We start from the raw sequence: 25,029 nt of genomic DNA, 5'->3' as shown, positions 1-25,029 counted from the left end.
ATGTAGGAGAATTTTCTTATATGACTGGAGTTTCACTTTAACTCTTTAAAAACTCACCTCAGAGTTACAGAAGAACTCCATATAGTGATCAGGATGATGCCATATCTTTCTCTTGATATATACAGTCTCCCTTGTACTGTTATAGTTAATAGGGTTATTATTGGGTAAATAGGGGGCTGATTATTTGCTCCAATGTAACGGATTACTCAGTAGCGTCCCCCGGCATTTAAGCCGAGCGTGTTTATAGGTTTATCTTTGGCACAGAATGAATTATAAAGCAGTTGTTTGGCTTCACCCTGGCAGGGAAGAGGTTACAGTGAGATGGCAGTCTCTGCATTGCAGGTAGTATGTGGAGCAGCCTCAGTGCATCAGACAGAACATTCTGTGCATAACTAACAACCTGATCCAGACATATCCACACACTGCCAACAGACACACAGACGGATGAACACTCAATGCTCTCTGACCAATCTCCTGCTAGACATCACCTGGTAGCAAGCTGGCAGAGGGCACATAGAACCTACTGAGGGGTGGCTACCATGCACCCACTGACATATTGGCAAAAAAAATTAAAAAACAACCACGGACGGTCCAAGAGCTCAAGGTAGCAAAAGATTGTACAACATTATAATATAGACAGTGCTTGCTGGGAGAGACAGTCCTTCATTAGTTGTGACAGCGCACATTAATTTTGTCACGGCAGCTCATTCGAAGCGTAACTTTGTACTGAAATACAAGTACTATGAGCCCAGGTATGTAGAAAGATAAAGTCAAAATCCTCCTGGTGACAGTCCATGCCAATATTACACCCCGGCCCGACACCCATCTTGAGTGCCAGGCACGTGTTTACTACCCAACTATCACATAGAATGAAATATTTCTGGCCAGTATTTACCTGTTTTTGCTAACATGTGCCCGTGAAGAGGGAAAGCCCAATGAAGGTTGATGCCTCTCATGTGGAGAGGGAATAGGACTAATTTGAACTTGGGAACATCTCTGCACATGCCACATAGCAACCCCAGGGGCATGCATGCCTAGGCCTCAGCCCATTGGAAGTTTATACCCTCGATAAGTTAAAGGACTTAGTCGGTAATAGAAAAAAAGGTCTTCTTTTTCCCCAGAAACAGCGCCACTCTTGTCAATAGGGTATGTCGGATATTGCAGCTCACCATTGCTAGGTAAAAAAGGCCGGAGTCTTCATAATCATTACACGGAGACCAGTAATTACTGTACAAGACAAATGTCGACATTGCATTCAGAATAAAGATGAAACAACTATTCCTCGAAATTACGCATATTTTTGAATGCACTTTCTTGAAATTTGCCTCCTGCCGTCATGACCTTTACAGGTAGTTCTACTCCATTATACAGCTGGCCTGACGGTCTGTATGACTAAACTTACAGATCAATGGTGTGGGTGCTGCTGCGTTCAAGTAATGACTTCATTTTTATTAGGACTGTGTCACACACCTTGTGGGAAAGATATGTTTCACCTTATGTGGCACAGTTACCTCATCACTCGTACTGTGTAACCTCATTTCAGCCCCACATGGGTTTCTCTAAGGGACTGACCTCAATTTTGGGTTATAAAAAGCTGCGTAATAGGCTGGGCCGTAATAAAGAAAGCTGTTTACAATTGCTAATAGAAATTAAAATAGGAAGACATGCTAAAGACAGACAGACAGACAGACAGACAGACAGACAGACAGACAGACAGATACATACGTGCTAGATAGATAGATAGATAGATAGATAGATAGATAGATAGATAGATAGATAGATAGATAGATAGATAGATAGATAGATAGATAGATAGATAGATAGAGAGACAGACAGACAGACAGATACATACGTGACAGATAGATAGATAGATAGATAGATAGATAGATAGATAGATAGATAGATAGATAGATAGATAGATAGATAGATAGATAGATAGATAGATAGATAGATAGATAGATACTGCTCATAGAAGATAGAAATTTCTTCTAACCATTTTGATTTCCAGGTTCCTTTGTCTCAGTCTATATGTGGCAGTTACCTGATAATCTTTCTCACTGATGGGTTAGTTACTAGTAGTTTAGAATCATTATTCTCTAGGCACTGAATTCTTGGTGAGCTTGTGGTGAGATTATGCTTACACAGAGTCGCTCATCTGCACAAGAATAGCTGTAGTGTAAAGCATGGAGGATAAACAGAACAGCAGCCTGAATCTCTGATGCTGGTGCACAGCTTGCTACAAAATACAACTCTGATACCCGCTGAGGATAGGTTTTCAGCCACTGGACATTCAAAAAAAGATTGTTCTATTGACCGATTGAAAGCAAAAGTCTTTAAAATAGTGAAGAATGTCTATACAAAGTATATTGCAGTTTAGAGTTGCATAACATTTTATTATACATTGAATAAGCTTTTTTTTTTTTTCTAGATTATTTAGGTCCAGAGAAACGTCTATCCTCATGGGATTACAAAACATACTAGTATAATATAAGAAAGTACCATTAGCAAAACTTCAATATATAAATAAATAGACATGAAACTGGAGAGGTGGTAAAAATTATTCTGGCCACGGCCTTTTATTAAAGTTACCATAAAACATTGTGTAATAAAAACAAATAACTTTATCATCCTGAATTATTAACCAGGTTTAGCCATAAACTCAAGCCTACCACAAATAATGTATACCGTATTTTTCGGACTTTAACCAGTTCAGGACCGGGCTATTTTGCGCCTTCAGGACCAGACACCGTTTAGCCATTTTTAGCACGCGTTAGTTAAATGGCTATAACGTTTTTATTTGTTGGACTAACTACGTGATTTTTGCGACATTTTTTCTGTAGACAATGCAGGTTTCTTTTTTTATCGTTTTTATACACACCTTTTTTGCTATTTTAGAATTTTTATTCATAAAGTTTGAACATAATAGTAAAAAAATAAGCTTTTTTACATTTCAGCTATTTTTTTTTGGTAATAACATAGTTTTACCATAAAATAGACCTTTTATTTGTGATCGTCATTGTCTACCGTAAACTTTAATATATTACATGTCTATATTAGGGTAATTGGGTCAGCGCTAGCGTTACAACAATGATTGGCGGGGGGGAACGGGTTTTTTTGGGGGGGGGGTATTTTATGTGTATTTATTATTTAATTTTTTTTTGCACTTTACTTTACTATTTTTTTATTACTATGGTCTGTCCCTCAAAGGTCAAAAAAGACCTTTGGGGAACTTTATAGATTTTTTTTCTTTCTTTTACACCATGTTTTTCCACTGTAACTGGAGATGCACAGCAGCCCCAGTTACAGGGGAAATCAGCCCTCTCATAGTGACGATTGTCACTAATAGGGCTGTGCTGGGTCTAGTAAGACCGAGCAGCAGTCTGTCAGTAACGTCACCCAGCGATCATGTGACCAGTCACATGATCACCGGGAGGAATAGAGACAGCGGCGCGACCGCTGCCTCTATTCCTATACACAGCGTTCATTGAGCGCTGTGTAAAAAGACATCGGAGAAGACAGAAGCAGCGAAAGCTGCTTCTATCCTCTCCTCAGGGTCCCCGGCAGTCACTGACAGCCGGGGACCCGACATTCAGCTGCCCGATCGCGCGGGCAGCAAGTTAAAACCCGAGCCATAAAAAGTCTATGGCTCGGGTTTTAAGGACCCTGACCGCTGGCCGTAAAAATACAGTCAGCGATCGGGAACCAGATAAGACGCACCCAGGTTTTAGACAACAGAAAATACGAAAATATGTAATATTTTACTACTTTTACAAAGAAAAAAACTATTGGTTAAAAAATAAAATTTGTTCGGTTTCACCACATTCTTTTTTTATAAATTCTTTATTTGAAGACACAATTTTTTAAGATTTAGTGACAACAACAGACAGTATATAAGCAGTGCATTATACACAATCACTTCCGTGAAACAAAATTGCAATAAGGCAAATCCAACATAACATAATTCCAAAAGTATAAGTGCACACGAAAGTGACCCCTGCCAAATAACGAGTCATATGAACAGACAATCAGACATTAAATCATAAACCAAGACATAAAAATAAAATAAAATAAGAAAATCATAGTAAGCCGTATCTCTATCTCAAAAGCTTGGAAGTATATGGTATGATTACCGAAGCAAAAGAAAAAACATACAGAAGATGCACATATCTCCTACACATATGCAATCTCTCAGATGTGGTCAACACCTAGAACAAGTCAGTAAAGTCAATTATAGATACTGTTTAAAGGTACGATGTAGAGGAATCATAAGGACATGAACACCACCTAAATGGGTATCTCAGAAGGAGGTCTCCCCAGAGCCCGTCAAACAGACAAGTATATCAGGTACCGAGACACCAAGATCCAAGTCACATCCCAGCTCCCGCTCCTCTATGAAAATCCCTCCATGGCTTCCAAACTGTCAGGAACAAATCCCTTGAGAAGGTATGCCATCCCAGGAGTTCTTCCATTGAGTGAAGTTGGTGAATCTTGGACCACCACATCTCCATGGATGGAGGATCCTCGCTGCGCCACTTCAATGGTATCAACAGTTTAGCCTCCGAGATCATTAAGGTGGCCAAGTCTCGTCGTACAGGGGTAAAGTCTCCCGATGGAAGCCATAAAAGGATCAGTTCAGGCGTCAATGTTAAAGAGCAACCAATAATATCATTAATAGCTCTTTCAACCTGAGCCCAAAAAGGTCTGATTTTGGGACAGAACCACCAGATATGCGACAAGGATCCAGGAGGCAACCCACATCTCCAATAGACATTTGAAGAGAGGAGACGTATCTGATATGGATATGCAGGAGTGCGATACCAGCGAATTAACAATTTGTAAGAATTCTCCTGATGCCTTACACAACCCAAGAACCCATGAGATCTAGACAAAATAAAGGAGACTTCCCTTTGCGAAAGAACAATGTCTAATTCTTTTTCCCACGCCAGTAAGAAACAGGGTTTGGACGGGACCAAATCCAAAAGAAGGTTGGTATAAATTTTTGACAGGGCTCTGGCTAGAGACTGTGGTATAAGGGTATAATTCTCCATCCAAGTAGGATCTGGATATGGAGAAGGAGCCGCAGTCAAGAACTTGCAGCACACTGATTCAAAGTCATACCGGTGAAGAAATGTCACATTAACAGCACAGGTAGACCCACCTGTCCCATTTGATTGACCTAACAGTGCATTCAGATCCGGGGTAACCCTACCACTAGTAACCTCCCTAACCCTAAGAGAACCCAGTAGAGGCCATAACAACGACCCAAGAGAAGTTATCCTATCCGTAAAATAAGGGAGGACCCCCAATGGAGCTATCGGAGAGAGGTAACCCCTAGCCATGTTCAATACCTTAGACCTCTGACATACTTTAAGCATACCTCGCGTCATATCACTAACTAAAATTGTTTTCGGTGGCAACGGTAATTTGACCGAAAGCAAGGGTAGGTATTCCTCCGAGAGGACCCGTCTCTCCAGATCTAAGTAGCTATGGGTAAGAGAGGTGTTAGCAAGTTGTGACCAACGAAGCAATTGAATTGCTTCATAATACAACCCTATATCAGGTAAGGATAAACCACCTTGTTTGGTTTCACCACATTCTGAGATCCATAACGTTTATATTTTTTCACACTACTGAAAAATTATCAAACTTTTTTTTTGACGCATTTTATTAGTTCCCCTAGGGGACTTGAACCAGCGATCATTAGATCGCTGGTACAATACACTGCAATACATGGATGAGTTACGTAAACAGCGTAACTCGCTCAGCTATGCAGTTTCCGTAACTCCCATAGTAGTGAATGGCAGTTACAGAAGCAGCGTATTATGCTACGCTGCTTCTGTAACTACTATTCAGTTCTATGGGAGTTATGGAAACATCTATCTGACATTTATGTCATATCCTGTGGATATGTCATAAAAGTCCTTCATGGGAAGACCCCTATAAGTCGCTATTGACCGCGGCATTTAACTAGTTAAACGGCCAGGAACAGCACCATCGCTGTTCCTGGCCGTTAGAGCAGTGTGTGTCAGCTGTAAAACACAGCTGACACCTGTAGTGTATGGAACGGGCTCAGCGCGTGAGCCCGATCCGCTCCAAACATCATCCCCTCCCCGCTCCATGATGTGCCGGCACATCATGGGTCGGGAAGGAGTTAAGTGAGGAAGCTGTCAGGGGACCCGGCACTGCCGGATCCCTTGACTGTCAACTATAAGACGCAGGGGCTTTTTATCAAGATTTATTCGTCTTATAGTCCGAAAAAGACGGTATATGTCCACTCATGCTGCTGAGCGACTTACCCCTGTCAACAAAAGGCCATGATAATTAATACAGTAAATCCCAATAAATAGGGCGGGGGCAGCGAACATTTATTCCAGGAATATGCCAAATGGTCTGCCAAGACCACTGCATATTCCTGATTTATATCTACACTAACTAGTCACCTGTCCACACCTCTTTCACCAATCCGCTAAGGCCCTAAACTGTCCTCACTGTCACATAGGCTGTGGCCCAATGACGGACATCACTAGGCAAACTTCATAGTCTTCCCTAATATAGGCGGGAAAAATTCCCGCCAAAATAAACTTATCTAAAGACCAGGGATGTCTGTAATCCCATGTAGAACCCTCCTAATAGTCCGGGTTCTTTCATTATCAGTATGCCACTTTTCTCCAATTCTGAGAACCAACAGAAACAATTATATGTGGGAATGATACTTCTAATAGAATTTAGAAGGTATCTATCTTAAATATTAGATGTAGCTGTGTATTCTCAATTTTCAGAATAAGTCCTGCAGCCAACATGTGTAGGAAAAGGCAAGTTGATTTTTTTTCTCTGTTTATTGACCTGAGTAATGTACTTGCTATGGTACATGTACTTGTTGTGGACAAATGACCATTCGTGAATATGAGCATGTGCACTTTTTATGGGAGGGAGTCAAAAAAACATTCCTTTTAATACACTCCAATATGTATTGTGCAGATAGATAACTTATGCCAATGACCATAGAGTCAAATTTAAAGGGGATAAATTTGTTGGCATATCCCGCTAAATTTGCAAAGATCTGCTAAGGGTACAGTGGCTGTCACCGTTATGAGGGCACTGTGTGGCACCTGAAAATATTCCCAAAAGCAAGTATGGATATTGCCACTTGGAAGTAGAGAAACTTTCCTCTCATCTTCTTGTATTTTATCCCATTTTGACCAAATATATTTGAAGGGAACATATACCACAAATATAGCAGTCTCAATGAGCCCTCTATGTGTCATTTCCCATCCATGGTCCTGGCCCCGACTGAATATGATGTGGGGCCCTCTCATCGGTATCTCTGATTCCCTGGTTCATTACTATTTCTGTGATATGGGCCCTCTCATATATAGCCAATTGGAACAGCCACTGAGTTGTAAGCCACAAACACAATAATACATTTGCTGTACTTTACAAGATCATTTTGGTGCCTTTCGTATCATAAACCAACCAAATGTCTTATAAAAACAACCCACAAACTCCCTACAAACTTACAAAGTTCTGCTTCGCCCAAGTCTTCCCTAAGGAATGTGTATTGACTGAAATAATTGAATATACTGTAATGTACTATGGGCTTCTATGGGCCAAACGTATGCCAACGTATGCTATGGTGCATGAACTGCAGGTCGTTCGTTCCGTGGTATCTTCATTGGAGTAAAACAAGATTTTAACTATGACAATCAAAATGATATATTTTTTCCAGCTATTCTGTTGTAGACTTTCTTTTGTGTGTTAAATCACTGTCTTATTGTATAACCCAGATTATACTAGTAGTGTACAGACATATAATCACATTTCTGATTCATTGCAAAATTCATGGTTCTTTAAATAATAGCAGTAAAACAACCGCACACCATCACACAACACCATCATGTCTGACTGTTGTATGATGATGTTGTTGTTATTATTATAGAATCCCAATTTGATTTACATCAGACAGAGTGGGAGCTGTATTGTCCAAAGCAATCTACTCTTGACTTACTGTGAAATAAAAAAAAATAAGTATACCCACCTCAACGCTCCTCTTCTCCCCTCCGGGTCCCCTAAGGCTCCCTCAGCAAGACACGGCTCATACAAGGTCTTGACGCAACATCAGGGCCTTCTATGCAACACAGCACTCAACATCATACGTTCTATGAGCAGCAGCGTGTTGAGGGAGCCTAAGGTGACCGAGAGGGGAGAAAGGGCGCGATGAGATGAGCATTAATTTTTTTCCACTAGAATTTCCACCAGTTTTCGGACTGAAATTATAATAAATTTGTGGCCCGCTTCTTTTGGGAAGCCACTTCCCCTTTTTTCAAAGGCCAAAAGTGGAAATTGCAACTTTTGGTCTGTTTTGCAACTTTTCTACGCCAGAAAACTCGTGTAGAAAGGTTGGTAAACCCCTAGGTGTCCTGCTGCAATCAAGTCTAACCAGAGCCCGGACATTTAGGAGGAATCTACATGGGATTATTAGCATCCCTCGTGGATCCTTCTTGTCAGTTTTGGCAGGAGTTTTTACCCGCTGCTTGTTTTGCTTGGTTTGCAGGTAGATTCTGCCTAGATAGTGCCAGGAAACCAATGGTGTCTCCTGGGCCTATCCTGTACTGAGGGCTGCGTTTATTGTTTTCCCTAGCAATAGTAGGTCATTGGGGCTCAAGGGTGAACCCATGTGACTCAATGGACTATTTTGTCGTGGGGTTGAAGGGCTGGATGTGTCTTTCAACACATCCAGCCCTTATAGTTTGGATAGAGGAACCCACCCGCCTACCCTCCAAATTTAATTGTGTTGCTTTATATGTATACTGTCCCTCTTTGTGTGAGTGGACTATGTTAGTGACATGAAGTGTGGGTTCGAGCCTATGGCTGGGCTCTTGAGTTTTGGTTAGAGTGAATTTAAGTTTTATGAAGGGTTTTATGTTATGTTTAAACCTTAATAAAGAAGGCTGTGACCAATATTTTTCCACCTAATAGAGTAGTCATGTGTCTGATTTCTTATTGTGTAGTTAAACTTATATTGATTAGTAAGTATGCTATATAATCCCATTGCTGTACTCAATCAGATTATCTATTAAATTTGATTACTTTAGGACCGGCCTACTTTGGGCCATAAGGAACAAGCCATTTTGGGTTTTTTTCATGGTCACATTCCAAGAGCCATAACTTTTTTATTTTACCGTGGACGATGCTGTATAAGGGCTTGTTTTTTTCAGGACAGGTCAGCCAACTCGAACCCCCACCAATTGCCAGAATGCATAGTAGTGGCACTAGGAATGTAGATTTCCACTTCAGCTACTGTCAGCTCCTCTCTGGTTTCTTCGAGGGCCAAATGATCAGCATTGGGATATTTCTGTATATTAGGGCCTGTTGGTACTGTATGTATGATAGGTATTATTGTTTGTTTAGTATAGACGGTATTAGGCTCCTTGCAAATCATGTTGTTGGTCTTCGTTTAACGTATACGGCGAGAAAAGCTCCAGACGTATACGTTAAACGTAAGACTGATGCCTTAATTAATAGTTGCATCCATCACAACAGAGTTTAATGGTATAAGTTAAACATATATACGTCATGAAATCTCATGACTCTGACGTTAAATGGATACAATTTTAGTCTATGTGTGATGTATGCCACTGTTAGGTATCCGTTTAATGCATCCATCACCCATAGACTAATATGGTGTCCGTTTAATGTATATGTCATGAAAGGCTATTGAAAAGTCCATGACGTATAGGTTAATTGTATACCTGTGACATATGCCATACCGTGGCATACGTCACCGATAAACTCCTATATTGAAAAAACGTATACTGTGCAGTATTTTGTGCGGGATCCCGCGGAATAGAAAAGAACAATCTACTACGCTATTCCATCCTTCAAAACAAAAGGTATACCGACGTATACCAGCCTGGCGGAGGACAAGAGAATACTCTTTTGGCCTCTGTCAGGCTAATGGAGTACTATGTACACGTTTAGCATGTACGTCGGGAGCTTTCCCAAGTACATGCTAAACATATGGTCAAAGTATGATTTGCACGGGGCCTTGCTCTGTTTACAATAACGATGCTAATTTGTGCTCATTGAGTTAACTTAATTTTGTAGCAACAGACGATTGTCATAAATCAGTTTATTTCACGATCCTTATTGCCGTAATGCATTTTTGTAGAAAGATATTTTATTTGCTTGATCAGGCATTTTGCCCTGCGCACTCATGGTACACACATTGCTGAGGTCACCATAAGTGCTAATCAGTCAGGCATGAAATTAAAGCTGGCTACAATGCTGCTGGCTGGGGGCACAATGCTGCAATTAATGGATGGGCATTAGCCAATAGGAAGCAGGATGTGATGTCATCTGGATGCTACTTGCTGACTTATTGCTGCCTAGTGTTGTCTGTGCTGGCAGCAGGCTCTCAGCATCTTGTCACTTGGTATCTCAACCTGGGGGCTGAGTGCTCATGACTGCAATTTCGGCACAATGCTCTGTCCAAACAAGCAAAAAATAGAGATGAGTCACTGCCGTTACATAGTCGTCAGTTGACCTACTCTCTTGGGACTGTCTCAGACTTTAAACATTTTCCCTGGAAATATTCTTTTTCTAGGTAATATCTGCAGCTTCAACTTCCAGCTTCATGTTCCTCCTGTTTTATATTGTAATGTTTACTGACTTTTCCTTTATTATAGAGACTCTGTCACCACATTATAAGTGCCCTATCTCCTACATAAGGAGATCGGCACTATAATGTAGGGGACAGCAGTGCTTTTTATTTCGAAAAACGATCTATTTTAAACCACTTTATGAGCGATTTTTAGCTTTATGCTAATGAGTTTCTTAATGCCCAAGTGGGTGTGTTTTTACGTTAGACCAAGTGGGTGTTGTATAGAGGAGTGTATGACGCTGACCAATCAGTGACCAATCAGCGTCAAACACTTCTCTCCATTCACTTACACTGCACTAGCGATATAGTTATATCATTATGTGCAGCTACATACACAAACACTAACATTACTGCAGTGTCCTGATAATGAATATACATCACTACCAGCCTGGACGTCATGTGTATTCAGAATCCTGACACTTCTGAATATTTTCTGTGAGATTCCAGCAAGGCAAGCGTAATCTCGCGAGATTACGATGTAACCTGTCATTTCAAACGAGATTATACTTGCCTTGCTGGAATCTCACAGAAAAAATTCAGAAGTGTCAGGATTCTGAATAAACATGACGTCCAGGCTGGTGGTGATGTATATTCATTATCAGGACACTACAGTAATGTTAGAGTTTGTGTATGTAGCTGCACATACCGATATAACTATATCGCTAGTGCAGTGTAAATGAATGGAGAGAAGTGTATGATGCTGATTGGTCAGCGTCATACACTCCTCTGTACAATGCCCACTTGGTCTAAAGTAAAACACATCCACTTGGGCATTAAGAAACTCTTAAGAATGTCTTGTTAGCGTACATTTATGAACATTTCAGCACTTTGTAGGTCAGGACCCCAAAATGTATTCAGAATCTAAATGGTGTATCACTGATTATTGATGGTGCTTTTAATGTAATCAAGACCCCATATGAGGTTCCAGAGCTATACCATACTGACAATTGAGAACATGGGATAGGCCACACTGAGTCCACCAAATTTCACCCACAATCAACTTTCAACAAACCTGCCAGAAGAAGACATTGGTGGAAGTTTGTGAGCTTGGACTCCAAGAGATTTCCAAAACCAAGGACCTGCAGTACTCTACTTAGCAGCCATACCGTCTTGGTACTCCTTAGAGATTCCCATTACTGGAAAGAAGAGCTACTAATAATTTTAACCTCAATGGGAAATCTTTCTGTTGCACTTCCCCATGAAAAACTATATGCAAAAGCCCGAACATGGGAATAAACGGTTTGCTTATTGGAGACTTGAACATATATTATATACTCATATGTTGGAATTATGCATGCTGGCACTAAGCCTACCGTACAATAATACTGTCCCAAAAATATACATATCTGCCCTTATAGAAGATATCAATTATAGATTGATTCTGCCTAATGAAATTTTCCATTACTGATATTCAGCAGCAGAGATTGGCACAAGAGGAGATGAATATATTCAAGCGGCGGACTTGCTGCTCAAATGTTAGTGGAGTTGAGAGGAACGCAGGGCCTTCTGTATCAATAACTACTTTGTAGGTACTACAATGTGATCATTTATGAAGCTGGCACAATCTTAAGATGAATTCTTTGTGGTTGGCACAGTGGTATGTGTAATTCCATGGGAAAAATCTTACTGTGCTTGCAGTGCTATTTGGACTACACTTCTTCATGGGCACAACAGTGTGGAAAATCTGCACATTGGCACCAGGGTGGAGGTATCATCTCCAGATAGATTGGGGTTCTTTGGGTCCACCAGATGACATGATACTGAGGACCCACCCTACGTCTGTACAGAACAGAGAAATATACTTTGAATTCATTCGTAATCTTTGTTGTTATCCTTGTACATGTGGGACATATTATCAATGATCATCAAAAAAGTTTTAACAGATTATTTGTCCTTATTTGTCCCCATAGGAAATAGACCATATTGGCAAGTCAGTCGCTCCAAATGTAGTTGTTTCCTACTGAACCTTTTGGGGCCCCAGTTGTATTAGGGACCTATTATTCTGTCACAACCTGGTCCACCAGAGCATCCTCAGGTTCTCTGGTGGGTGTCCTACTCTGAATACGTCACAGAAGTGTGGGGTTGGTCTACTGGGAACAATCCAGGGGATATGCCTTAAATTTCTGATAGATGTGGGACCCAGCTCTGGGACCTGCACCTATCTCCAGAACAGGGGTCAACTGATACACATACTGCCTGGTGAGGCGGCCTCTGCATCCAGGTGGAGAATATATGGAGTGGTGGACGCGTGGCTCTCTCCATTCATTCTTTCAGGCATTTATAGTGTTTTCCATAAATATGCCATAAATGTCTTTTGGTGGGAATAACCCTTTAAGGGGCATAATTGATGTTACATGGTTTAGACACTCAGAGAACACAGCATTATCTTTTGATTATAATCAGGGTTGGTTATAATCAACCCTGGTATCTCGGAGCCTTGCAGAAGTCCATGGAGTTTCCGCTCTGTAGATGACCTTGGAGCTTGTGTAGATTTAGATGGTGTTTATTATTGGGTTCTTATAGAACCTGATTGGTCTCTTCTCTGAAGATGACTCTGCGATTCTTGTAGCAATAGATGGGGTCTTCTCCTTGAAAGTGACTCAGTGTTTTTTTTAGAAGCATCTCATTTTTGTGGATGACTGATAGATAGTTTGCAGAGAAGGAAGTAGCTGACATTAATCTTGGACATTTATATCATTCAACACTATACTTTCTAGTAGAAGGCTCACTGTTCTTGGTATAGGGGCAAGGAATAGAATGTAGCCAAGGATTGGATGCTAACGTAAAATAAAATATAGTATTATGGGAAGGATCACAGACATATATAGTGTAAAGGTCAAGGCTGTCATACTTTCCACACCAGTTTATAACCAGTACAGGGTTTACAGTATGTAAGAATGGAGCCCCAATGACTCCTTGGTGCTGGCCACATCTGTAAGATTTATATAGGCTAGGTCCCATTCACATTAAGTTTGTTTTCATATGATAAGCGTGTATGCCAGGAAAGTTCCCAACGTACACGCTAAAAGTAAAGGGATTTATTAGGCCGCCAATAAAGTGTATTTTTGGCTTCCGTCAGGCTGGTATACGTCAGTATACTTTTTATTAGGTATAGAATAGCTTAGTAGAATACACTATTCCATCCATGCTGAAAAAATATGTATACTGCACAGCATACATTTTTAACATAGGAGCCTATGGGTGATGTATGCCACTGTAGAACATACGTTACAGACATCCGTTTAACGCATATGTCCATGAGTTTTTCAATACCACCCATAGACTATAATGGCATCTGTTTAACGTATACGCCATAAAAAGCTTTCATTACATATATACGTTACAAGGATGCTATATTATTCTATGGGTGATAGATGCTACTGTTCAATATCCATCACTGCCTCAGGATCTTTTCCCGGCACATACAGCTAATGTAGGCCAAAAATGCGATGTGAATAGGACTTAAGTTTTTTCAGTCCTGTAAAAAAAAAACTGTATCCAGACGTATACTGTTTTTTTTTTTTTTTACAATAGCAGTCAATGGCAACAGTATTCAACTGTATAGACATCCAGTTGCCTCCTGTTTTAGCTGTATACGGTGTTTATTTTTTTTGCAGTAAGCAGTTAAAACGTATGCCTCAACTGTACGGCAAAAACGCGGTGTGAACTTAGTCTTAGTGTACAATTGTCCTGTCTGCCAACCTCCCCCAATGTCTTCTGTATATTTGTACTTAGAAATATGCCTAAAAATAGATATTAGATAGCCCTCTCTTTATTTACAACATCCCCTTCAATTATTTCAGATCTTCTGCCTCCACTATATATTCCACTCAGTACAAATTCTTCTGGTACAAAGCGTCCGCCCTATTCTGGAATGAACAAGTATGCTATCTGTTGTCTTGTGTATTAATAGCTGTTGTTTAAACTGTGAACAATGCAGATCTTGGCACACCGAACCTCACCAGAAAGCTGCCTAGAGCCTCCGTATTAACCTGAGCTGTCTCTTCTCACTATACAGATCATCAGAAACTAGAGCGAGAAGCCCGGATCTGCCGCCTGCTAAAGCACCCAAATATTGGTAAGACCATTATTACCTATTTAAGGCTATGATTTGTAAATATTTCTTGATACAGGTGACTGGGTGGATCGTGGTACCACTCTGTGAAGACACCTACATTTACAAAGCAGTTTATATTGTTAACTGCTTCACTAAAATGACACAAATAATGACGTGCGACATTTTGGTGGCAAAATTTGAAACTTCTCTCGTCGCTTTTCAAATCTTGAAAGTGGCAAGAAAATGGTAGTGGTCTTCAAGAAGACGTATTTTAGGTCAGATTTTGAGGTATAATAGGCGGAAATGGTCCAAATCTATGCTTGTTCATAGAAGGCGTAAATATAATTTCCTGTTAGGGCTGATTCACACGTTCTTATCTCTGTGTAGTATCCTAGTCTAATCCGGCCACTATATTGTTTGTACATTGACTAATAATAAATGGCTCTAGTCACATGAAGGTTTTTTTGCACTAACATACTTGGATATCATGAAAAAAAAAAAAACGCAACATGCTTCATCTGATACTTATTTACAGCTGCGAAATCCCCATAGAAGTGAATGGAGACCCAAAATAATGGCATCCGTTATATAGAACTGAAAAAAAAAATCTGTGTTGAATCTGGATTACCATTGGGATTGTATTTTTGATGATTTCTAATAATTTGTACAGACATAATAAACGGATTCAACATGGATCTAATACGTATCGAATGTGAACATACGGAATCCTTTATGGATGAAAATGTGCCCATTTACAACTATGTTTTCTGAATGTAATAAAGCCGTCGTGTAAATAAGGCCTTAGATAGATGAAAATCAGTGAAAAAATTTAAGAGGCCTTTAATACATTTGCCGTAAATCACTCCAACGATCTCCTGGCCATACACATTAAATGTATGTTGGCCAAACCCGCCTATTTCTAATGTGTATCACGGTTGCCCGACTCTCCCCCAGCAGTAGATGTCAGGGAAAAGAAGTGTTGGCCATGTTGAATTTCAACATGCCGATCCTTTAGTTCGTTAGTAGATAAGATGCTGCCAGAGGAGTAGCTGCTTTTTCCCTTCTCTCTAGGGAGAGGCGTTCATGTGTATGGGGGATTTAGGAAAAGTAGCTGCCGGTCGACATCGAAAGTGTATGGCCAACTTTTTGTCAATGTGGGCCATGTCACACAGATGTCACAAACTGAAGAACGGAAGAAGCCTCCAAATTGTATGACCACAAATAAGGACTTGGAGATTGGTCAATCATTCCACCAGACATTCACTGTATAGTATTACTATGAGATCAATGCATGGTTACAATACCTTCTCACAACATATGGGGCTGTTTTACTCTATGTTGAGTTGGCATCACCATCTATTCATGAACTATAAATGAGCAAGTTGTAAGGCCTAATGCACACGACCGTGGTTTTTTGTCCATGTACTATCCGCAAAATTGTGGATAGCACACGGACCCATTCATTTCTATGGCACCCCATTTACACAACTGTAATGTTCATGGATCCGTGTGGGGGCTGCGAGTCCAGATTGCAAATACTCAGGACATGTCATTCTACTTTCCGTATTTGCAGATCATGTGACCTACTCAGGGGTTGGGACAAACTGGTGACACCAATTCCAGCCTTCCTTTTTGTTTGCGGATCCTTGAATACTGATGACACGGATGCACAATGGAAGTTTTTTTGCGGACAAATGGGCCGCAAATACAGACAACATATCCGTCGTTTTGTAAACCGCAAAATCACTTTGGTTGTGTGCCGTAGGCCTAAAAATAAAAATGGAGCATTTCTTATGTGTAGACATCATGGAATATGCTTACCCAGCACTGCTTTATGATAAGGATTGGTATTTTTAGGTTGGGGTCATTGAATGGAGGGGATTGAGGCATGAAAATAATAATAACAATAATAATAATAATAATAATATATCTGTAACTGTTGTCGACGCTTTATTCATAAATATCTCTTTCTGTTCTCTTTTTAGTACGCCTCCATGACAGTATATCAGAAGAAGGGTTCCACTATCTCATTTTTGATCTGTAAGTGAACACTTTGTTACCACTAACAACTAATAAAAGGAAAATGTGACATTTTTATACTCAATTAAAGAGGACCTCTCCGCTCTCCTGACAAGTCTGTTTTAGTAACTACTTGCATTACCCATAAAAAAACAATTCGGAGGCATCTTTTTTTTAGAATTTTTAAATTTTGCTGTTCCTCTGTCATTCCTCCTGAAAATGTATGAATAAATTGGCAACTGAATATTCCCATTCCCCTATACAGTCTGACAATGTCCTATCAGTGTTGAACGTGTCAGACTGTGTAGGAACACAGTTGACAAGGGAATGGTAATTCCCAGTTGTAAATTTAGTCATACTGTACATTTCCAGGAGGAATAACAAGAATGGCACAACGCAGAGTTCTAAGAAAAGATTATTCAGAATAGTTTTTTTTTTATTGAGAAGGCAAGTATTTACTAAAACAGACATGTCAGGAGAGAAGACTCTTTAAGTAATTCAACATTTACTGTTCGAAATACTCACCTAGATCAGGGAATAGATAGAGGAAAGAGGGACTCATGACTAAAAACAGAAATGGGGTCTCCCTCCTGGTGCTGGTTAACCCTACTACACCTGTGCAGGACAGGTTTGTGACCCCCTTCCCATCCCTTGGAGAATAGAGTGACATGATCGTTCTGCCTTATCCTAACCTTTGCCCAAAATGTGTAATAGTGAAAATGAAGACAGAAGTGTTCAGTGTCAGAGCCCCAAAGAGCAATCATTTCTCGCACCCATTTTATTCTACATATCCTGTTAGAACTTAAAGGGGTTTTCCCATGAAGGATATTTATGACATATCCACAGGATGTCATAAATTCCACCCGAACGCTTGTTCCTCCTAACCTCCCCATATACATGCCCGCTCGGCTCTCAATGGGATTAGGGAAATAAACCGCTACCAGACACCTCTGGCGGCTACTTTTCTCCCTCGTGAACAAAGGATTGGGCATATTAAAATTCAACATGTCCAATCCCTTTTTCCCCAAAATCTGTCAAACCAACGTTGGCCAAACATCTACTACACTTTAAATAGTCGGACAGTCCCGGTGGCTTTGGCCGACGTTAGTCTAATGTGTTTGTCCACATTTAAGGGGTATTATGAATTCAGCAAAGAAAATCTTCTTTTTGTAATGAAAATGTATACAATTTTCCAAAATACTTTCCATGTCAACACCTTTTGTTTTTTGAGATTTCTGTTTGCGGTCACTTAATAGGAACTTTCATTTACTCTGTCCATGGTCATGTGATGGACACATAAGTGCTTGGCTCGTTACAAGACAGTGATCTGTAACCAGTGGCGTAACTACCGCCGTAGCAGCAGTAGCGGCTGCTACGGGGCCCGCGGCATGAGGGGGCCTGTGTCGCCCGCCGGCACGGGCCCCCACCATGGCCGGAGGTTCCGCTAGGAGCCGCTATGGCTGCTACAGCGGGACGCCACTGAACACTACGGCAGAGCAGGGAGGTATCTCCCCGCTCTGCCATTAACTGGTTCCTCCCGACCGCTGGCTGTATTTTTACGGCCAGCGGTCCGGGTCCTTAAAACCCGAGCAATAGACTTTCTACGGCTCAGGTTTTAACTTGCTGCCCGCGCGATCGGGCAGCTGAATGTCGGGTCTCCGGCTGTAAGTGACTGCCGGGGACCCTGAGGAGAGGATAGAAGCAGCTTTCGCTGCTTCTGTCTTCTCTGATCACTTGTACACAGCGCTCAATGCGCACTGTGTACAGGAATAGAGACAGCAGCAGCGGCGCTGTCTCTATTCCTCCCGGTGATCATGTGACTGGTCACATGATCGCCGGGTGCCGTTAGTGGCAGGCTGCTGCTGGGTCTTACTAGACCCAGCACAGCCCTATTAGTGACAATCGTCACTATGAGAGGGTTGATTTCCCCTGTAACTGGGGCTGCTGTGCAGCTCCAGTTACAGTGGAAAAACATGGTGTGAAAGAAAGAAAAAATATATATAAAGTTCCCCAAAGGTCTTCTTTGACCTTTGAGGGACAGACCATAGTAATAAAAAAATAGTAAAGTAAAGTGCAAAAAAAATTAAAATAATAAATACACATAAAATACCCACCCCAAAAAAAAAAATGTCCCCCCCCCCCCCGCCAATCATTGTTGTAACGCTAGCGCTGACCCAATTACCCTAATATAGACATGTAATATATAAAAATTTACGGTAGACAATGACGATCACAAATAAAAGGTCTATTTTAGGGTAAAACTATGTTATTACCAAAAAAAAAAAATAGCTGAAACATAAAAAAGCTTATTTTTTTACTATTATTTTCAAACTTTATGAATAAAAATTCTAAAATAGCAAAAAAGGTGTGTATAAAAACTATAAAAAATGAAACCTGCATTGTCTACGGAAAAAACTTCGCAAAAATCACGTCGTTAGCCCAACAAATAAAAAAGTTATAGCCATTTAACTAACACGTGCTAAAAATGGCTAAACGGTGTCTGGTCCTGAAGGCGCAAAATAGAGCAAAAGACATGTATCCCCTATCCACAGGACATGTATCCCCCTCTCCACAGGACACGTATCCCCTCTCCACAGGATATACACAGGACATGTATCCCCTCTCCACAGGACATGTATCCCCTCTCCACAGGACATGTATCCCCTCTCCACAGGATATACACAGGACATGTATCCCCTCTCTACAGGACATGTATCCCCTCTCCACAGGACATGTATCCCCTCTCCACAGGACATGTATCCCCTCTCCACAGGACATGTATCCCCTCTCCACAGGACATGTATCCCCTCTCCACAGGACATGTATCCCCTCTCCACAGGACATGTATCCCCTCTCCACAGGACATCCACAGGACAGGGGATACATGTGTGATCGCTGGCAGTGATAGGGAGAACGGGGGACTGAAAGTCCCCTGAAGTTCTCCATCACAAACCTCGGACTTCCGGGGTCTGTGTCGGCAGCTCCGTAGAAATGAATGGAGCGCCGGTCGTGCTTGTGCGCATGCGTGACCAGCGCTCCTTTCATTTTTATTGAGCTGCGCAGATGCCGGAAGTCAGAGGTTTGTCATGGAGAAGTTCAGGGGACTTTCAGTCCCCCGTTCTCCCTATCGCTGCCAGCGATCACTCATGTATCCCCTATCCTGTGGAGATCCTGTGGAGAGGGGATACATGTATTTTGTAGGACACACTGTAGGTCGCATTTTTTTGGGAGGGGGGGGGGCGCTGTATGGTGTTCTCTACAGGGGGGGCTGTATGGCATTCTCTACAGGGGGGGCTGTATGGCGTTCTCTGCAGGGGGGGCTGTATGTCGTTCTCTGCAGGGGGGGGCTGTATGGCGTTCTCTGCAGGGGGGGCTGTATGGCGTTCTTTACAGGGGGATGCATGGCGCTATCTACAGAGGGGGGCTGTATGGCGTTATCTACAGGGGGGGCTGTAAAAAAGGCACTATCTACAAGGGGGGGGGTTGTGTGACACCCAGGGGAGGGCAGGCCCCAGTCAAAAGTTTGCTATGGGGCCCAGTCTTTCCTAGTTACGCCCCTGTCTGTAACGTACTGTAAATGTAATCAGTCCTGCACCTGTGTGTCCATCACATGACCAGGACAGAATTTTTTTCCACTGTAAGTAAATAATGAAGGTTCCTAGTGAATGATAGCAAGCAGAGATCTTGAAAAACGCATGGAATGGATACAGAAATTATATTTGAAAATTGTATAACTTTTCATTATACAAAGAATAACATTTATTTGCTGTAAACCAGAATAAACAGACTATTGAATGGAAATGGTCACTACTGTTTCTACAAACTATGCATAAATCAATAGTACAAGCCAATAAGAAACGTACTATATCTTATATATCTTATTATTCTCCATTTATCTGGCTCCTTTTATTCCCCCCTCCTAAGGCCTCATGCACACGACCGTATTTTTCATCCGTAATTACAGACCCATTCATTTCTATGGGCTACGGACACCTTTCCGTATTTTTAGAGATGGGTGTCTGTTCCGTAAAAATTATCTGTAAAATATAGTGCATGTCCCATTCTTGTCCGTAATTACAGCACGGACTCTGCATAGAAGTCTATGGGCCCTTCCGTAATTACGGACGGCTAGGGATGTGGACCCGTAGCCATCCGTAATTACAGAAGCGTTGCTAGGCGACGCCTGGTTTGCAGATGTTGCACATCATTTGTGGATTTCTTCTTCTTTTTTCGGTTTGCGTAAATACGGATGCACTACGGACCGTATTTACGGACACAATTCCGTATATGCGAATGATTTATGGATGACTATAAATTACTACGGATCCGTTGTCACGGACAGTATTTACGGATGGATGAAATCTACGGACGTGTGCATGGAGCCTAAGGGTATGTTCACACGATTAACAAAATACGTCTGAAAATATGGAGCTGTTTTCAAGGGAAAACAGCTCCTGATTTTCAGAAGTTTTTTGAGCAACTCGCGTTTTTCGTGGCGTTTTCACGGGGTGTTTTTACGGCCGTTTTTGTAGCTGTTTTCAATAGTCTATGAGAAAACAGTTCCAAAAATGTCCCAAGAAGTGTCCTGCACTTCTTTTGACAAGCTGTCATTTTACGCGCCGTATTTTGACAGCGAAGCGTAAAAATTACACCTCGTCTGCACAGAACATCGTGTTTTCAGGCGTAATTCGAGGCGTAAAACGCCTCCATTACGTCTGAAAAGAGGTCGTGTGAACATACCCTAACTCTTCATTCACTGTACAGTACTGTATTGTCTCCTCCATGTTGCTGCTGCTTCTGAGGGTGTGCTACAAAGAGGAGCAGGATGTTCTCTTCTCTTTGTGTCCTGTGTATGGGAGACATGATAGCAGTAACCCACTAGCTCAGAGAAAACTGAGAAATGGAAATAGAGCCTGCAGAGGGGAAAACTGCTAAAAAAATACAGAATACAAGTCATATAATGGCCAGAACTAGTGTTATTCCTCATGTACACACATATGATCGCTTATTCTGAAATGTCACCTGAAAAGTTAGATACGCTTTAAGTACTGAATAATCCAGATGAACATATGTCACTTAAATATGACAATCCTACATGATATTCCTTTATGGCAAAGTGCTGTGTTACGTGGAAGGTGCTTCTCTATTCTACAGAATTTCTGGATGGTTCACTGGGAATGACAGACATACAGCTCTGCCCCATAGCAAAAATTAAAGTGGGACCAGAAAGACCTGTTTTTTCTTCTATTGGCCACTTTCCTATCCCTTGTAGGAGAGATGGAAGGTGTGATCTTACACTTGTCTCCTCCTTAACCTCGTTTTGTTGTTATGCCTGTTAAAAGGGGATGCCCCCAAGGTGGAAAGAGATGTGTCCAACCTGAGCCCTAATTACAGTACTGGGCATACATGTAAGGCCCTATTCATATCACTTTATTGACCTACGTTTATTAAATACGCCGTGGAAGCTCCCGACATACACAATAAATGTGTTCATAGGGCTCCATTATCCTGACGGAGACCAAAGGAGTTTCCTTTGGCTGGTATATGTCAGTATACCTTTTTTTGAAGGATGGAATTGCCAAGTAGACTACACTATTCATCCTGAGGGATCCCACAAAAAAAAAAACGTATACTACACAGTATATGTTTTTTTTAACATGGAGCCTATGGGTGACGGATGCCGCTGTATGGCATTCGTCATAAATTTACGTTAAATATATACTTTTGGTGTGATGTCAGGGATTTCTCCAGAGCCGAAATCCCCGACCAGAGCGTTGCAGATGTCCATATATGGAGATATACGTCTTCCTGACGTAAACCTCGGACGGAAGACCTAAATGTGATGTGAATGGGGCCTTAAGGAAATCCTATCACAGAATATTTATACAGTACATGAGATTTAATTGTTTGTGTATTTGCATATGGCATTGCCATTATGAGATTTAACCCCTAGGCGCACCACGCCATGATTAAGCCATGATTAAGAGCACAGCCAGTGCTTGAAACGCGTAGGCTCCATTTCTTGCAATTTCTAACGACCTTGTTATCCTCCTGGTGTTTTCCGTTACTTCGTTGGATTATTTGTATGTCGATATTTTTTTCAATAAAGTGGAAACGGAGTTTCCCCCACTTATACCACACATCGCTAGACCTTTATCTTTCTTGCTACCGCACCACGACGCAACTGTACGTCCGGGTGGCCAGGCTCTTAGCGCACGGGGACGTACAGTTACTGAGCAGTTCCCGGTGCACACTGTCGGCGATAGCGTGCACCGGGAACCGGGAGGCCAGCTGTCCCTGACAGCTGACACTACACTGTATGCTGATCAGCGGCTTATTTCCGCTGATTTCGGCAATTAACCCCTTAATTCCGGTGATCGATTGCAATCGCAGCAATTTAGGGGTTTCTAGCACATCGGCAGACCTCACAATGAAATCGTGAGGTTTGCAGATGGCTAGCATGGCGACCGGAGGCCAAGTAATGGCCTCCGTGTCTGCCACGTACGGAAGCCTATCAGGACCAGCCTCCTGATAGACTTCCTGTCATAGTCACAAGACGTCACTGCCGTTCGCGATGCACACTGTTGGCGACAGTGTCTGTGACAGTGTGCATCGGGAACCGGGACGTCAGCTGTCCCTGGCAGCTGACCCTCCACTGTGGCCGATCAGCGGCTCATTGCCACTGATTTCGGCAAATAACCCGTTAAATGCAGAGCTCGATTGCGATCTCTGCATGTAGGGGGTTTGTAGCACATCAGCAGCCCCCATGCAATTGTGGGGGCTGCTGATGCTTGTGATGGCACCCAGGGGCCAGACAACGGCCTCCGGGTCTGCCATGTATGGAAGTCTATGAGGATCAGCCTCTGCTGATCCTCGTAGACTAAGGGTATGTGCACACGCTAGCTGGCTTTTACGTCTGAAATTACAGACTGTTTTCAGGAGAAAACAGCTGTGTCGTTTCAGATGTAAAAGCTGCTCCTCGCATTTTGCGAGGCGTCTTTGATGGCCGAACATTTGAGCTGTTCTTCATTGAATTCAATGAAGAACGGCTCAAATTACGTTTCAAAGAAGTGTCCTGCACTTCTTTGACGAGGCAGTAATTTTACGCGTCGTCGTTTGACAGCTGTCAAACGACGACGTGTAAATTACTGGTCGTCGGCACAGTACGTCGGCAAACCCATTCAAATGAATGGGCAGATGTTTGCCGACGTACTGTGCAGACGACCTGTCATTTATGCGTCGTCGTTTGACAGCTGTCAAACGACGACGCGTAAAATGACTGCCTCGGCAAAGAAGTGCAGGACACTTCTTTGCAACGTAATTTGAGCCGTTCTTCATTGAAGTCAATGAAGAGCAGCTCATGATTTATGAGCGTCAAAGACGCCTCGCATAATGCGAGGAGGAGCTTTTACGTCTGAAACGAGGCAGCTGTTTTCTCCTGAAAACAGTATGTCTTTTCAGACGTAAAAGCCTCTCATCGTGTGCACATACCCTTACTGTCATAGTGATCGTGACGTCACATTGACAGTTGGAATACGTTACACTACCTAGGTAGTGTAATGTATATTCTAGCAGCGATCAGAGCTGCAGGTAAAAAAAGAAAGTGTAAAAAGTAAAGAAAAAAGTAAAAAAAAAGTTAATAAAAATGTTTTACAAAAGTGTAAAAATAAAAGATTTTTTTTCCTATAATAAGTCTCTTATTATAGGAAAAAAATGAAACCGTTAAAAAACAGTACACATATTTGGTATCACTGCATTCGTAACGACCCAATCTATAAAACTATAATGTTATTTTTACCGCACGATGAACGCCGCAAAAAAACAAACTAAAAAGAATTGCAGAATCACTATTTTTTGGTCACCACCCCTCCCAAAATATAGAATAAAAACTGATCAAAGAGTCGCATGTACTCCAAAATAGTACCAATAAAAACTACAACCCGTCCCGCAAAAATCAAGCCCTTAGGCTGGGTTCACACTACCTATTTTCAGGCGTAAACGAGGCGTATTATGCCTCGTTTTACGCCTGAAAATAGGGCTACAATACGTCGGCAAACATCTGCCCATTCATTTGAATGGGTTTGCCGACGTACTGTGCAGACGACCTGTCATTTACGCGTCGTCGTTTGACAGCTGTCAAACGACGACGCGTAAATGGACTGCCTCGGCAAAGAAGTGCAGGGCACTTCTTTGCCACGTAATTTGAGCTGTTCTTCATTGAACTCAATGAAGCACAGCTCAAGATTTACGAGCGTCTCAGAAGGCTCGCAAAATGCGAGGAGGAGCATTTACG

At 41.8% G+C, this 25,029-nt stretch overlaps 1 protein-coding gene across 22 annotated transcripts in view; it reads left to right on the top strand.

The window, feature by feature from the left end:
* CAMK2B (calcium/calmodulin dependent protein kinase II beta) overlaps positions 1-25,029 on the top strand; it is a 182,152-nt gene that overhangs the window by 53,612 nt on the left and 103,511 nt on the right. For all 22 annotated transcript variants that reach the window (XM_075858627.1, XM_075858625.1, XM_075858622.1 and 19 more), the window contains exons 3-4: positions 14,679-14,738; positions 16,703-16,757. In XM_075858627.1, the coding sequence (XP_075714742.1) occupies positions 14,679-14,738; positions 16,703-16,757 (115 nt within the window). The remainder of the gene's footprint in view (positions 1-14,678; positions 14,739-16,702; positions 16,758-25,029) is intronic.

This window comes from Rhinoderma darwinii, chromosome 3 (genome assembly GCF_050947455.1).
Source record: "Rhinoderma darwinii isolate aRhiDar2 chromosome 3, aRhiDar2.hap1, whole genome shotgun sequence".
Lineage (NCBI taxonomy): Eukaryota > Metazoa > Chordata > Amphibia > Anura > Rhinodermatidae > Rhinoderma > Rhinoderma darwinii.
The sequence above is the reverse complement of the archived record's forward strand: the minus strand, read 5'-3'. Positions and strand labels throughout refer to the sequence as shown.